Source organism: Centroberyx affinis, unplaced genomic scaffold (genome assembly GCF_046629955.1).
Source record: "Centroberyx affinis isolate AG114_WGS23_722 - 3 ecotype Tasmania unplaced genomic scaffold, CSIRO-AGI_Caff_v1 ptg001726l_1, whole genome shotgun sequence".
NCBI classification, from domain to species: domain Eukaryota; kingdom Metazoa; phylum Chordata; class Actinopteri; order Beryciformes; family Berycidae; genus Centroberyx; species Centroberyx affinis.
The window spans coordinates 48074-62227 of NW_027280133.1; the positions used below are offsets into that span (position 1 = coordinate 48074).

Here is a 14154-nt window from a genome sequence, read left to right on the forward strand (position 1 = left end):
CAGCATCTAGCGCTCTGCTGAGGAGGAGCCGAGGAGAGAGGAGATAGACAGGAGGAAAGAGTGAGTGGGCGATGAAGCTGCATAAATATTACATCAAAAGGAGTGAGCATCACGCTGAAAAGATCTGCATAAATAAACTATACAGGCTTGTTACCTGGCATACTGTGTTCCCTTTCACTCAGTTCAGCACTACGGGGTCTAAATGCCAAGGACAACATCTTTGCTTTCCCGTGGCTGTGTGTGCACGTCTGTCTGGGTCGATTTGGAGCAAATATAAGGACGCGATTGCACAGTACTGCAGTTGTGCTTTGTGTGCAGACAAAGATTAAAGTGTCAATTTCAATATCAGAGATTAAATGTCAATTGCCGTACGATCAATCTGTTCAATCACACATGAGGGACAAATAAAAGACAGAATGAGCAACTTCTTGTTCAATGGACCTAAACCAAGGAACAAAAAACACAAAAAGGTGATAGCTAACTGTTGCCATGGTTTCATACTCATAAGACTTTTTGTAGGAAGGGAAAGTGTGCATGAGAGAGAAAAAACACAGATTGGAGAAGTGTGAAACGGTGCTAGCCAACATCCTCATTCTGGTGAGGAGGGCTTTTAGACTGAGACAAGCCAGCAGGCCAGAGGGTGAAGGCTGGCCACAGGCCAACTTCAAGTCACCTGAGTCTTATGGCTGCTGAGGCAGACAGAAGGACAGGGGACTAGGGAGTGTATCTCGGTGTCATAACACCACCTCCTAACATAGTGCAAGGAAACAGTTTACGACATCACTCTGGAAAATGTCTTGACGTGATCCGAACTGTGTCACTGAGGTACAAAACAGAAACCAGTCAGCTTCCATTGTGGCATTAACTTGATTTAGCGCTCTTTTCCTGAGTCTTTTTCCAGGAAAATTAGTATCTAAATCATAATTCGAAAAACTTGTATGACTTTCTTCTTTATCATAATACAGTGTAATGCTCTAAAAAGTACTATTTATAAATTCTGACTTAATATACACCATAAATTATTTGGTGGAATCGGTCCACCTGCAAGTTATTCTACTAACCACTCCACCAAACTGTAGCTAGCCTACAGGTTTATTAATTGTAGGGTAGTGATGTGGTCAGGGAATACAGGAATACAGTAAGTATTAGTCCAGTTTGGAGGTGAGGTGCACCTGCCAAATGTCACTGAAGATAAACAACGCAACTAATTTTTGAGGCCAAAACAACAGTATTGGCTGACACAGGCTGTTAAAGTGGATTGATTCACTGAAACTATGGACTGCTATTTACTTTTTCATGCTGTTCCGCTGTTTGCTTGCTTGCCACACTGTATGTTAGGAAGTATAATGCACAAAACTGAAAAGGAACCTGACCTGACATTTTGAGCTACACATATACATACTCTCTCTGTGCATCTCTGTAATTGCTGACCTATCCCACTGAGCGACCACTGTCACATGCATCCGTCTCCTCAGTAGCAAGCCTCATTACAGCGTGTGTCTTCCTAAAAGCAGACTCGTGTTAGAGCAGCAGTGGACCACTACAGGGCAGGTCATTTAATATTTAGAAACGCAGCCAAGCTCGTGTTGACATGAGAGGGAGCTAAAAGAGACTGTGTCTGGATAAAAAAAACACATCACCATTTCATCAAGTCATCATGTGGCGATATATACTTTCATGACCACAACCACACAACAAGTCCAACATTTTATGACATGGCATAACGTTTTGTGATCACAAATGATAGCTGGCAGGAGGACACTGGGTGTATCCATGGCCAAATGTCAAAAGCAATCAGACACCAGCTAGTTGAAAGCCTGGCTTTTCTGCAGAGAGGGAAATGCTGGACAGCTGTTTGGAATATCCCTGCTGAACACATGCGCTGTAGGTGGTTAACAGTGATGAGCGAAACAATCAAGCTAATCAAAAGTAATATGTGTTGAGCTCCACTGCACTGCACTGGTACCATCCATGAGATTTCATTGAAACCGTGCTGGAACATCATGGTCAGAACCGTATTAGTGAGCAGCAGGGAACGAGTGTCAGCAAGGGAAATATAAGGTCTGCATGCCAGCAGTCCCATTACCCAGCCGGCTGTGTCAAACACATACATCACAGCCCCATCTGGCCAAGTTCTTTAGCTGTCCTGACAGACCACTCATGCCTAATATACAACTGTAACTGCTTTGCTGTAGACACAAACAGTACTGATGTCCATAAACATTTAATAAGGAGCAATCTGGACCTGAGTTTAACTAAAAATACCTCATAACTATTAAGCGGCAATGATAAAACAGTATTCACAGGGACAGTATTGCTGTCTGATGAAACAGCAGATGCTTCCTACCGCCTCTCTACAGTTTCACTTGTTCGCTTGAGTCTGTGCAAATGGCTTAAAGGCAGCGACATCTATTTCTCCCTGCAGGATATGTACAGTAATGTGAGAAATGTATTCAGATACTGTATGACTAAAACGATCAAACATATTAGCCATGTAAAGCTGCTGGACATATTTCCTCTGCAGGGATGTGTTATGACAGAGCGTTACCAATGGGGCCTAAACAACAACGAGGGGACTGTAGCATTACACTGGCCCTCTGGGGAGAAGAGAAGGAACTGCTATCATATAAAAATGCTCTTGCATTCATACAGAACAGGACAGCAAACCAACAGTGCTGATTGGACGCCGTCTCCTGCGGTGTAAACAAACACAACGTGGCACAAGAACTCAGAATCCTCTAAAGGCGAGCTGAGAATCAGCTCGCCTTTAGAATCTGCTGAATATTGCCAAGGGCTGCCAAAGAGCCTGATCTAAATGTATGTAACTCTACCAGAGAAACATAACAGCAGAATGGGAAAATGACAGCTTATTCATTTTAGTCACACTGATATGGAAAATGACTTTTTTGCCTGTTTAGCTAATTCTAACTAAGATACCATACACCTATTTAACAATTTATGCCCCAAAAATGACAAAAATATATATTTTATTGTATTGTTATATCAAAATCAAATGACTTTTACTTCCTGGAAAATGCAAAATCTTTAGCAGTGACTTGTGTACATACAAATTCCAACCAATAAAACCATCACAGATTTTTGAACAATCCCGCCCCTCTGACCATCCCATCAAATAGAACTGCCTCTCTCTCCCTAACTATCCCTATATATCCCATTGCTTTACACTTTTGAATGATCCCTCCCTGCGTTATGTCCCACCATGATATCCTGTTTCAACAGGAAATATATCAAATTAAAAGATGCTCTCAAAATGCAGTTTCATTGCGAATTTAAACAGCTAGAGAGCAGAAGTATGTTGCCAGGCATGATTCTGGCTTCCTTTAGAAATGTTCAGGCCAAAAACAAAACACACAACGTGTGTGTGGGCATGTGTGTATGTGTCTGTGTGTCAGTGCAGTGTTTTTGAGTACCTTGACCCTGCTGACAGCTTCCTGGGCCTGCATCATGCGTATGTTCTTGGAGGGGTTCCTCTCGGACAGCAGCTGAGTGGAGCCCAGGTAGTTAGCAGCAAAGATAATCCCATCAATCAGGTCCTCCGGCTCACAGGGGCCTGGGACTGGGCCAGGGAGAGGAAGAAAACAGGGTGATTAATGGGGAGAAAGGGAGAAGGACAGAGAGCTGTTAGGTTGAGGGTAACGGGTACAGGGTGGAGAGGGCATTGTAATCACCGCAGTAAATGTGCTGTGTGGATAAATAGAGCCGAACACTGTGCTTCATGGGAGACACTGGGAACAGGTTGGGAGGGATTGAGAAGCAAGATGGCCGCTGGTAGTGTGTGAGAGCTGGGAGCTGAGGAAGGTGCAGTGCAGGCGGGAGGGAGGGCTGAGATTAATCTGCTTCTGTGATATGTAGATGTGGACTCTAAGACACCCACTCAGGGACACAATGCACTGTCATGATCTGAGGAACAGAGAGGCAGCTAAGCCTCTGTTCTCTCACATCATTAGGTCTAGCATCTGCCCAGAGACAGCTCTCAGGCACAGAGAGAGAAAGCGCTGGAAGACTCATATCAAAGCTGTAATGGGCCAGACTGAGAGCAAAGAAATCCTTGGAATCATTCCATGCAATTTGGATATTTTGATTTCATCACCAAACAGGTGTAGGGACGGATTAACTTACCATCAACGAAGCTGGGGAACGATGCAGCCTTCTTTGTTGGCTGGAAAACAAAAACAGGCGATGATGATGGATGAAGCTCTGAGAACAGGCTTACAGTGAACTCAGCATGTTTCTACACTCCCCATTGTCTCCCACAGCAAAGAAACCAATTAAGAACATACAACAGATGACAAACATGACAACACAGGTGAAACTCAAGGCTTCGTTCTGCTTGTGAGGTTTGTCAAAGTTAAAACTCCAATGACTGTCAATTTAAGCTGTGACATTAGGCAAAGAATTGCTGCTTTCCTTAACATATAATACATAAATCCACCTTGTTACCGGAAACATGGTTTTGTGTTTTCACGACTAATCCAAGCTAATGAAACTTGGCGGCAACTTTGGCTTGATTGTCAGGTAAAATGTGAGTCTTCTGGACTGCTGAGATGTAAAACAAACACCTTCACATGGCTTAGAACAGAGGTTCCCAAACTGGGGGGCGCGCCCCCTAGGGTGGGAACAAAGGAACTACAGGGGGGGCACGACATAATACCCTCCCACATTGTGTTCACATTGCGGAGCGGTTTCCGCTCAAAACGCCATTATTTCCTATGGAAGGGAGCGGATTCCGCACTCGCACCTTCCAGCTCCGCGGCAGATCGCAGATTTTTCCGCCGTGGATGGTTGCGCAGATCCACGCGGAATGCGTCACTGCTCCGCTTTGTTTCTGCCACTTTTTACAAAGCGAGGCGGGTCGCGGGACGCAGATTTCAGGCGGAAACCGCTCCGCAATGTGAGCGCAGCCGACAACGCGACCACAACGACAGATAAGAAGGTAAAGTAAATAAGTATGATGAGACAGTAAGCCGACATAAGTCATTGTTTGATATGTAGGATTTGTTTTTTTCTTGCACACTAATTCAGTTTGAGAACACCTGCTGTTAAAAGTGGGGAAACCTAAGTTGTTGCACTGTGCCTAAGTTCAGTTTAAACATTTGAAGTTAACTGTTAAAATATATTCAAGCATGTTTACAAGAAATATGTCGGAAAGCACTGACTGAAAGCAATCTATACTATCAAATGTTTTTGGAAGTTGATTTTATTTATTCTTTTCAGTAAAACAAACTGAAAACTGAACAACCGAGAGTTTATATGTCATAGTGCAATTAATTCACAACTAAGATGGAAGGCTGCAGCAGGGGGGGGGGGCAGAAATGTTCCTATATCATAAAAGGGGGGCCTGACAGAAAAAGTTTGGGAACCACCACCTTAGAAGATCAATGACACCTCACGTGATAAATGTAATATTTACATATCTTCTTTTAATGTCTTTTAATGTCTTGCTTCCCCACATCCAATCTTGCAGATTGGATGTGGGGAAGGCTGAATCGCTGGCAGAGATGAGTAAATTTGAAAGGGAGCAGAATCAGGGATGTGGTCAGGAACAAAAAAGGCAGGAAACAAGTGATCCCCCATTAGAAATCAATAATCATATAATGTGACACTTTATTGGGTTCTCTTTTCACTGGCCCTCCCTCCAGGGATGTGAGAGTGCAGGTTCAGCTACAGAACAGCCACCCTGAAGCTGGTAGGGATTAAATGTCTTGCTCCAGAATGCTTCAGCAGGGAGGATGTTTGCCTTCAAGGGGCCTAAAATGCCTCAAATTTGTATTTCTTACAATTTCTTTTATTTTGGCATTCATGAGCATCCCGCGTCTTTTATTGTCACACACTGAGCAGCTTCAGTGGAGCGCTTGGGTTCAAGTGTCTTGCTCGAGGGCACATCGACAGTAGGTGTAGAGAGATCACACCACTGTGGAACTGATGAAGAGGAAGGATACGGAGGAGGGAGGAGGAAGCTAGAGGAGACGGCTACAGAGAGAGCTGTGAATTGCAGCCGTGTCGGAGTGACTCATGTGACCAGAGAAAGCGAAGGCTGAGTGGGTTCTGCTGAGATACAAACACTCATCCTGCTGCCTTCTCTGCTAATGGATCCTCTGACCTGCTCACTACACATTCGACACATTCGCCGGAGTTTATTCCGCCCGTGGGCAGGGAGGTGTGGGCGGAGCCTGAACAGGAAACATCCACTGCAGACATCTGGGTGAAAAATGGCTCTCATAAAACAGTAAGGAGACACGCTCCTCAGTTACCAGTACGCTATCACGCCGTAAGCAGAAGGACATGAGCTGAGGTTGTAATTACACAATTACTCATTTACTCAGACAGTCTCCCTTTCTCTCTCTCACACACACACACAAATAAACAATATTATCTGTCTAAAATGTAAAATCTAGGCCTTGCTGTGCAAATCTAAAGGCTAATGAAGGAACACTGCAACACAAAATCCAATATTATCTTACCTCTGGTACATTGTTGTTCTCTAGGGGAACGTTGAGGTCGGAGCGCTGCTGTTTTCTGGGTTGCTCTGCACCGTTGCTCACCTGGGAAGTCAACAGAGGACAGGTGTGAGTAGAATAGAATATAATAGAATAGAATAGAAGAGGACAGAACAGAGCAGAACAGAATACTATATAATACAATACAATAAAATACAATAGAACAGGAGTAATTCAGCACAAATTGATTTGACAGGCACACAAGTCAATCACAAGCAGCCATTTCTCTTCTTTCTTTTTCTGATGCTGGCTGATTGGAATGGGTATTTGGAATGGGTATGTTTGAATTGGTGGAAAAGTCATGTGACTCAAAGGTGAATTGGTCTGCTATGAGCATGTGCTTGTAATGTGCAAATCTTCTGGACTGCTAATGAAGATTGGCCCAGCCTGCCTGTTTTGTTGAATGCGGACTTGTTTTGTTTGATGTCTTAACCTAATAAAAAAAAACTCTGAACGGGGGATTGTTCATTAGAAGAAAAGAAGGAGCTGGTTGCTCATGGTGGAGCGTGCTTGTACTGGTACTGCTGTACGCTGACAAGTAGTAAGCTCTGCCGTTTATACTCTTCCTCCAGCAAGCCCTTTCTTTTCTCTTGTCTCTCATCACAAACACGTAGGCTCCATACACATGCAGCTGAAGGCTATACCTTTTGTTAGAGAGGACACATTTCTCTAAATTCCCCTAGACAGCCATCTTGTAGCCCCTCTTGTAACAACTCTTATAACATTAAATTGTATAATGTATTGCTAGTTGAAATGAAATCCTCCTGGTAATGAAACTTCTTCCTCTTTGGCATGTTAATAATGAGTAGTATGAAGGTGAAATTCAAAGAAATGGGCCATGCTGTTGTGCATCTGGAATTGAAATTAATTACCACAGACATGACATTATTGGCCCTCTTTCCAAATAGAGAGCTGAATCCAAAGTCTGGATCAGTATTCAGCATGTTCCCCGACTCAGTTGTGCAAACAGTCATTAAATTAATCAGATTCATTTTGTTGTTTGGCGGGATGGAATGCTAATCCTTTACGCTCTACAAAACTGCATCCGTGTAGAGGAAGACCTTGTATCTCCAGTGAATCCAGTTAAACCTCTGCACATGCCTTAACCTTTATCAAATAAGCCATTTTTAATGGCTGGGCAATAATTTAGTATTTATTTTTATTTTATTAATAAACGTTTATTCCCAGTACTGCAAGTGTTGCTGGAATCTATTCTTCTCTAATAATTTAGTATTATCAGATATCATATTTCAATAGAATCATATCATAAAGAAATAATGATTTTGAGCTATCGTGAAACACAATTCTGTAATTCTAAATGAATGAGAAAAAGCAAATACTAATTAAAATCTCAAATGCCAAAAAAATGCCATCTGAAACAAATAGTAGATACAAATAGAGAATATTATTTTAAAAGTAGAGTTTTATCCAGCTTTATACCATGCAAATCAATGCAATGAACATCAATTTGATTAGTTAACATGATTTTGTATATGTTAGCAGATATCGTTATAAATCGATATTGAAATAATTTCTTTGAATTATCTTGACATAAATTTTGTCTGTATCGCTGAGCCGTAGCTACATATAGCATCAACGTCAATAAATCATCTCCACATTGGGTTTATGGGAAATGTGGCCATGGTCTCATTTGTTTACAGTGATTATACCAAGGCATCACAATTAATTTAACTGATGAGTGAAAATGCTGCACATAGCACCTTTAAAACTTAAAATACTTGTACAGCGTACAGTGCAATGTACTCTGCTTTCCTCTAACACATCGTACTAGCACGACATGTGCAGTGCTGAGCTCCCTGTATTTTGCAGCTCTTCTAACATCAACAATATTTTAGGTCCACTGTGTGCAGCAAAGTAAGGACAATCTTTGAGCAGCAAAGCTTTCATTAAATTCACTGCTGTCCTGGTCCATTGAAGGGTCACTTTACAGTGGTGGAACATTTCATCTGATAACAGAGGACTAAATGAGTGAGTCTGCGAATCATCTGACTCTACGGCGTACTGTACGTGCTTCCAGTTTTATCTAATTTTGTTGTCTGACCCACTTCACTGCTACCAATGTGCCACACACAAAGAATGTACATGCACATGTGCACACTGTGGAGCAGGTGTGTGTCAGCATGCTGCCCGCAGGAGACACTCTCTCTCCTCCTCTCACCATCTGACTTATAGAAGATGGGGAACCTGGGTGTGTGTGTGTGTGTGTGTGTGTGTGTGTGTGTGTGTGTGTGTGTGTGTATGTATGTTTCTAGGTCTGTGAGAGGGAGAGATGAGGAGGGGGAGATCTCAAGGTGGCATGAGGGAGGGGGGAGGCTTCAGCTATTCTCTGGATGGCAATAAGCAACATGTCACCAGTAACTCATCTCTATCTCCTCGCCACAAATCTCCTTTTAATCATGTCCAATGGCAAGAGTCTGCTCCGGCGCTTTAAAATACCCTGGCTATACATCTTCTGCATAGGCTCTGACTGTTTTGTCTGCACTATTTTCTTCATGCAGGCTCACTCCCTACAGTCCCTAAGCATTTTTATTTTCCCTCTGTTTCGTACTTGTGCTTTTCTCTGTATATAAAGTAGCGGTGCAGTACTTCCCTGATTCACTGGCTTAAAGTGGGGGATTCAACCAATCTTGGCTTTTAAAAGTCACCAGTATGTTTATCACTGAAAGCTGTTTTTGGAGGGAGGGGAGAATCAAAGTCTGAAAAAATGCTTGGATCCTTCTTCTCATGATCTAGCAATCTGGTGTGGAAAACCAGAGGTTTTTGGGCTAGATCTACTAACATGCCGCAATTCTAGGCACAGTGCAAAAGTAATTGTGGGTGAAATTGGTACAACCAAGGTATTTACTAAAGGGGATGCAAATGAGCAAAGGTGCAGATAATTAAGCAGAAGTGCGACTACGCGAATGTAAGGGCCAAACTTTGCACCCGTTTGCGACAACTTAATGATGGACAAAATAAGAGCACATTTCTGGAAGTGTGGGTGGCAGAGAATACAAAGAGTTCTCTGCAGGAAAGAAATGATGTTTTATCAGTAACATAACAAATAAAGTGAATACAGTTGGGCACCAGAAGGGTAATTTGGTAAAGGTAAAAAAGTGCTGGTATGATATGAGTTACCAAACCGCTTGCCACCAATAAACACCAATAAACTCCTTGCCTGTACGCGAGCTACCAGTTGTGTTTCCTCTGAAGAAGACCCACTAACTCCCTTGGAGGAGCAACTGCAGGAGACCCAGACTGAGACGCATGTGCCAGTGTGGGAGGGTTGAATACCTTGTGTACGGTTAAACATAGCTAGAGAAGCTGTGCACACATCTCCATTGTCATGACAGTTATTATGCACAAACGTTTTAGCTGCATTGTTTTCATAAAGGCAATGTCGCTGAGACATTGGCTCATAATGCAGGTAAATTGAGAGAAGAGCGTGCAAGTTTTCATCTTTGTATATTTAGGTAATAGTCTGCATATTGAGTGTGCTTTCTGCCACTCTGACAATGAGGTTTAAATGGTGCATTTGTAAATCAAAATACTAATTTAAACCTAATGGGAATTGTAATAGTGATGCAATCTAATGATTGCATGTTTGTAGATGACTGTGCCCCTTTGATCTTGGAGCCGGTTCCAGAGACAGAGTCAGGGTCAGAGCCAGCCTCTGTGCAATCTCGGAACCCATCGTCTATCGGTCTGACGACGATTAGACTCTGGGGGCGACGGCCAATATTTCAGGGTTTCCGGTGGAACCAGCAGACATCCGGGCCAAGACTTCCTCTTCCGTGTTTACAGTCCGATTAGCAACTTGAGACGCGAGAATGGAGTTGGAGTTGAGAGACGATGTCTCATATGCAGATATCTGTTTATAAAGATTATAGCCGAAATGTCGTCTGGACCTAAAACACCTACAAAAAGTATCGATGTTTGTGTATTGTGTGAAGAGTAAGTCTTGGCCCGGATGTCCGCTGGTTCCACCGGAAACCCCGAAATATTGGCCGTCGCCCCCAGAGTCTAATCGTCATCAGCCCGATAGACGATGGGTTCCGAGATTGGCCTCGGTGGAGCCATCCTGTGCACAAAGTAATAAGACATGCTTTTCCCAGGTTTCAAATTCCATTCACAATCAGATGATAAAGGCCACCGGCTCTTGATAAATCACGTCCACTACCAATTTCCATAAAGTCCTCCCTTTATTTTGTGCCTCAGCCTTGGAACACCCACAAATTCCTTTGCAATTAGTCCAAAGCGCAAAAAACAGCACAACCAGATCAGCCAATGATTTCAAACGCAAATGATTCAAGTGCAAAGTCTTAGATCAGATAACAAGATTTGTTATGTCAATTCGTTTTGCACTGGCGCAAATCTTTAGTAGATCCGGGCCTTTCTGTGCATTGAATGCACCATTTAAATCACAACATCTTAAATTCTACCAAATTTGTCTTTCTGAGACACACCAGGGTAAAATATTTTCTTGTTTCCTCATTTAAAGATCTTTAGTGTGTTGGTTTCATGTTCTTTGTTGACCCGAGCAAGTCACAGCCAATAGGGATGCTGATAAAGCAAGTGAAAAAACTAAGTGTAAGTGACTATTATAGCAGTTATCACACCTGATGATTTTGTGTTTCATTTCTTTGTATGCCCTCTGAGGTGTATTGGTAGATGTTGAACTGTAAATTTTGTGTTGACTCCTGACTGCAAGCCAAGTTTTCCATCTGGGATAATAAAGTACTGAACTGAACTGAACCTTTCCCCCTTCCAAAAATAGCTCACCTGCTCCTGCGACCATCTCTGCCTGTCTTCGGGGGAGCGTGGGTGCACTTTGAAGCCCCTCTGGAGGTCGGGGTTGTTGTGGCGTGTGGAAGGCAGGTTGAGGGACTTGGGCCTGCTGTCGTGGCGGTGGTGAGGCGGCGGGTAAGGCGCCGCGTCTGGCTTGGCGTGGGGGTAGTCGCCCGGCACAGGGTCCTGCGCCAGTTCCTCTGGGCTCTGGTCAGTGCCGCTGCTTAGACTTCCCATGCTCATACTCATCTTGATCTCGGCGACAATTTGGTCAATGTCCTCCTCCGCCTCCTCGCCCGTCTCCCCCTCTACCACCAGCACCTTGCGGCCGCGGTACGGAGAGACCCGCACTGAGTTCCCATTGTCCTCCGGGGCGTAGTAGTCTCCAGTGTAGGCCCTTCCATGTCGGTCCTCCTCCTCGCCGTCCTCATCTTCCTCCTCGTTGGGGCAGTATTCCTCGCTCTCCGCCTCCTCCTCTTCCTCACCAGTGACCTGCCGGGGTTGCAGAGTGTCCTGTAGGTTGGGCTGGTGGTGATGGTGGTGGTGGTGGTGGTGGTGATGGTCCAGGATGGGTTCCGGCCGTCCATTGTATATTTGTTCATCCGGATCTTGCTCCACCACCTCGCAGCGAACCTCCCCCTCTCCCTCGCCCCACTCCTCCACCCTGTGCCTCTCTCGCCCCGCCCACTCCTCCTCTCTGACTGGCCCCTCCTCTCTCCACTCCTCCCTCGCCTCCTCTTCTCCCTCTCTCCACTCTTCCCTCACCTCCTCCTCCTCTCTCCACTCTTCCCTCACCTCCCCTTCCCCCTCCTCGTCTTCCACCCAATCGTCCTCCCTCGCCTCCACATCTCCCTCTGCCTCCTCAACCCACTCCTCCACGGCCTCCTGGCATTCGTCGGTGTGGGCTCCACCCGGCTGGGCGGTGCTGGTGCAGTCCCCCTGGCCATGGCTGTGGTTGTGGCTGTGGTTGCAGTCTCCCTGGCTGCTGCAGTCCATCCCCTCCAGGTAGCTGTCGTCCTCGGGACAGTAGCGGATGTAGTAAGTCACACCCTCGTCTTCCTCTGCCAGACCTGGAGGTATTCATAATCACACACAAACACATTGCTCAATATTTGAGGTTTGTCCGAATCCGAAATCCAAATAAGCAAAGAATTATCATTCAGAGCGTCTCACTGGTGCTCATTTAGAGAGTCACTCTGTGTTCCCGCTCATCTGCCACTGCACTGTGTACAGTTGTGTTACGCATTTACTCCTGTTACTGTAATTGAGTAGCTTATTTGTGTACTTGTACTTTTTGAATTTTTTTTAAAAAATCTGTAATTTTACTTTTATTTAAGTACGTTTTTGGTTAAGTATTGCACTTAGCTACATTTTAAATCACATCCATTACATAGTATAAAGTGTGTGGGCTCTCCATGAGCATCAGAAAATGGACCATCGTAAATTTGCAGTGAGAGTCAGCAAAGAAGAGAACAGAAATCTGGCTTTACTTTGTTTGTGCACTTTATTTTGTAATCTAGTTTGAACTCTGTCCTCTCATCCGATTAGAGTTGAGATCACGATAGAATCGAGATCACATGTAACAATGCTGTCTTTTCTAAAAAAGGAACTCACACTTTACACTGGTAATTTTACCTCTACTAAAGTAAAATTTCAGCAAGGTAACAGTACTTCTATTTGAGTAGGATGTTTTAGTACTCTTTCCACCCCTGTATGTTACAATCAAAACGATTTACCGTCCCACTCACCGTCATCGTAGTCTTCCTCCTCTTCTGAGGTGTTGTTGATGTAGTCGGAGCTGGAGTCTTCGTCCAGGCTGTCAGCTCCACCGTGGAAGTCCGCCCGCTCGTGCTCCTCTTGGACATGGTCATGTTCCGGCGTAGAGGGTGTTACTGGCCGCTGGTCTTCCAGCTCTGGGTTTGGTTGGCTGCAGTAGTGCGTCTCTTCCACCTCGGCCACTAAATCCTCTTCTGGTTGGTTGTGACCCGAGTCTTGGGACTTAGGAGAAGAATATTGTGCCTTACAAGGACGGGGGAGGGGTTTTTGATCATGTGACTCTTTGGGGTAGCGGACCGGGCGTGACCGAGGGGGGAGAGCTTTCAGGTCACGTGGTTCTGTAGGATGAGGGGCGGGACAGGGGGCGGGGACTGGAGCGGCCATATTGTTTCCCCCGCTGGTCCCTGGCCTCTTCCTGTGAGCCATGATTGGCTGCTTACAGGCCATGCATTGTTATTGGTTTGATCCTGGAAGACAGAGACACAGAGGCACAGCTTTAGAACAGAATCAACCATAAACACAACAAATATAGTCGTGAATCCAACTTTACAGGTGCATACCTTAAGAAATATTTAGCCATTTAGGCATAGTAAAGTAAGGAAGACACACACTAAGGAAAAAAATAAGAATAGAATAGAATAGAATAGAATAGAATGTTCAACCCTAAGGCCTGCAGGCTTGCTACTTTGAATATAAAGACAATTGTGTGTGTGTGTTTGAACAGGCCAAGAAAGACTGCTGGTTAACATCCATTGTCAAATCCATCCATACTTTTTACAACGGCTGATACCCACAGATTCCCTTGATGAATCACAAACCCAGAAACACACACATACACATTCAAAAACAAACACACTCTCTCTCTTGCTCTCTCTCTACACTTTGCATACAGCTGCAACATATTTTCGGTGCCTGACAGACCGATCTATTGCAGCCACTGAGCAGGACAGCCGCTCATTTACTTCACCCACATCCAGGGCAGCACTTATGTGCTTACTTAGCACAACTACAGCTCCAACTACACAACACCAGGCTCAATATCTTGCTCAGGCTTCTGGCACAAAAGACTCTG

The 14154-nt window shown here is 44.4% G+C and overlaps 1 protein-coding gene across 1 annotated transcript in view; it reads right to left on the reverse strand.

Moving 5' to 3' along the window:
• The window catches only part of apba2b (amyloid beta (A4) precursor protein-binding, family A, member 2b), a 28670-nt gene extending 15141 nt beyond the window's left edge, over positions 1 to 13529 (reverse strand). The window contains exons 1-5 of the mRNA XM_071528798.1: positions 13055 to 13529; positions 11301 to 12376; positions 6483 to 6563; positions 4141 to 4180; positions 3432 to 3577 (exon numbers count right to left, since the gene is read on the reverse strand). Coding sequence (XP_071384899.1) covers positions 3432 to 3577; positions 4141 to 4180; positions 6483 to 6563; positions 11301 to 12376; positions 13055 to 13529 — 1818 coding nt within the window. The remainder of the gene's footprint in view (positions 1 to 3431; positions 3578 to 4140; positions 4181 to 6482; positions 6564 to 11300; positions 12377 to 13054) is intronic.
• Positions 13530 to 14154: the final 625 nt, after the last annotated feature.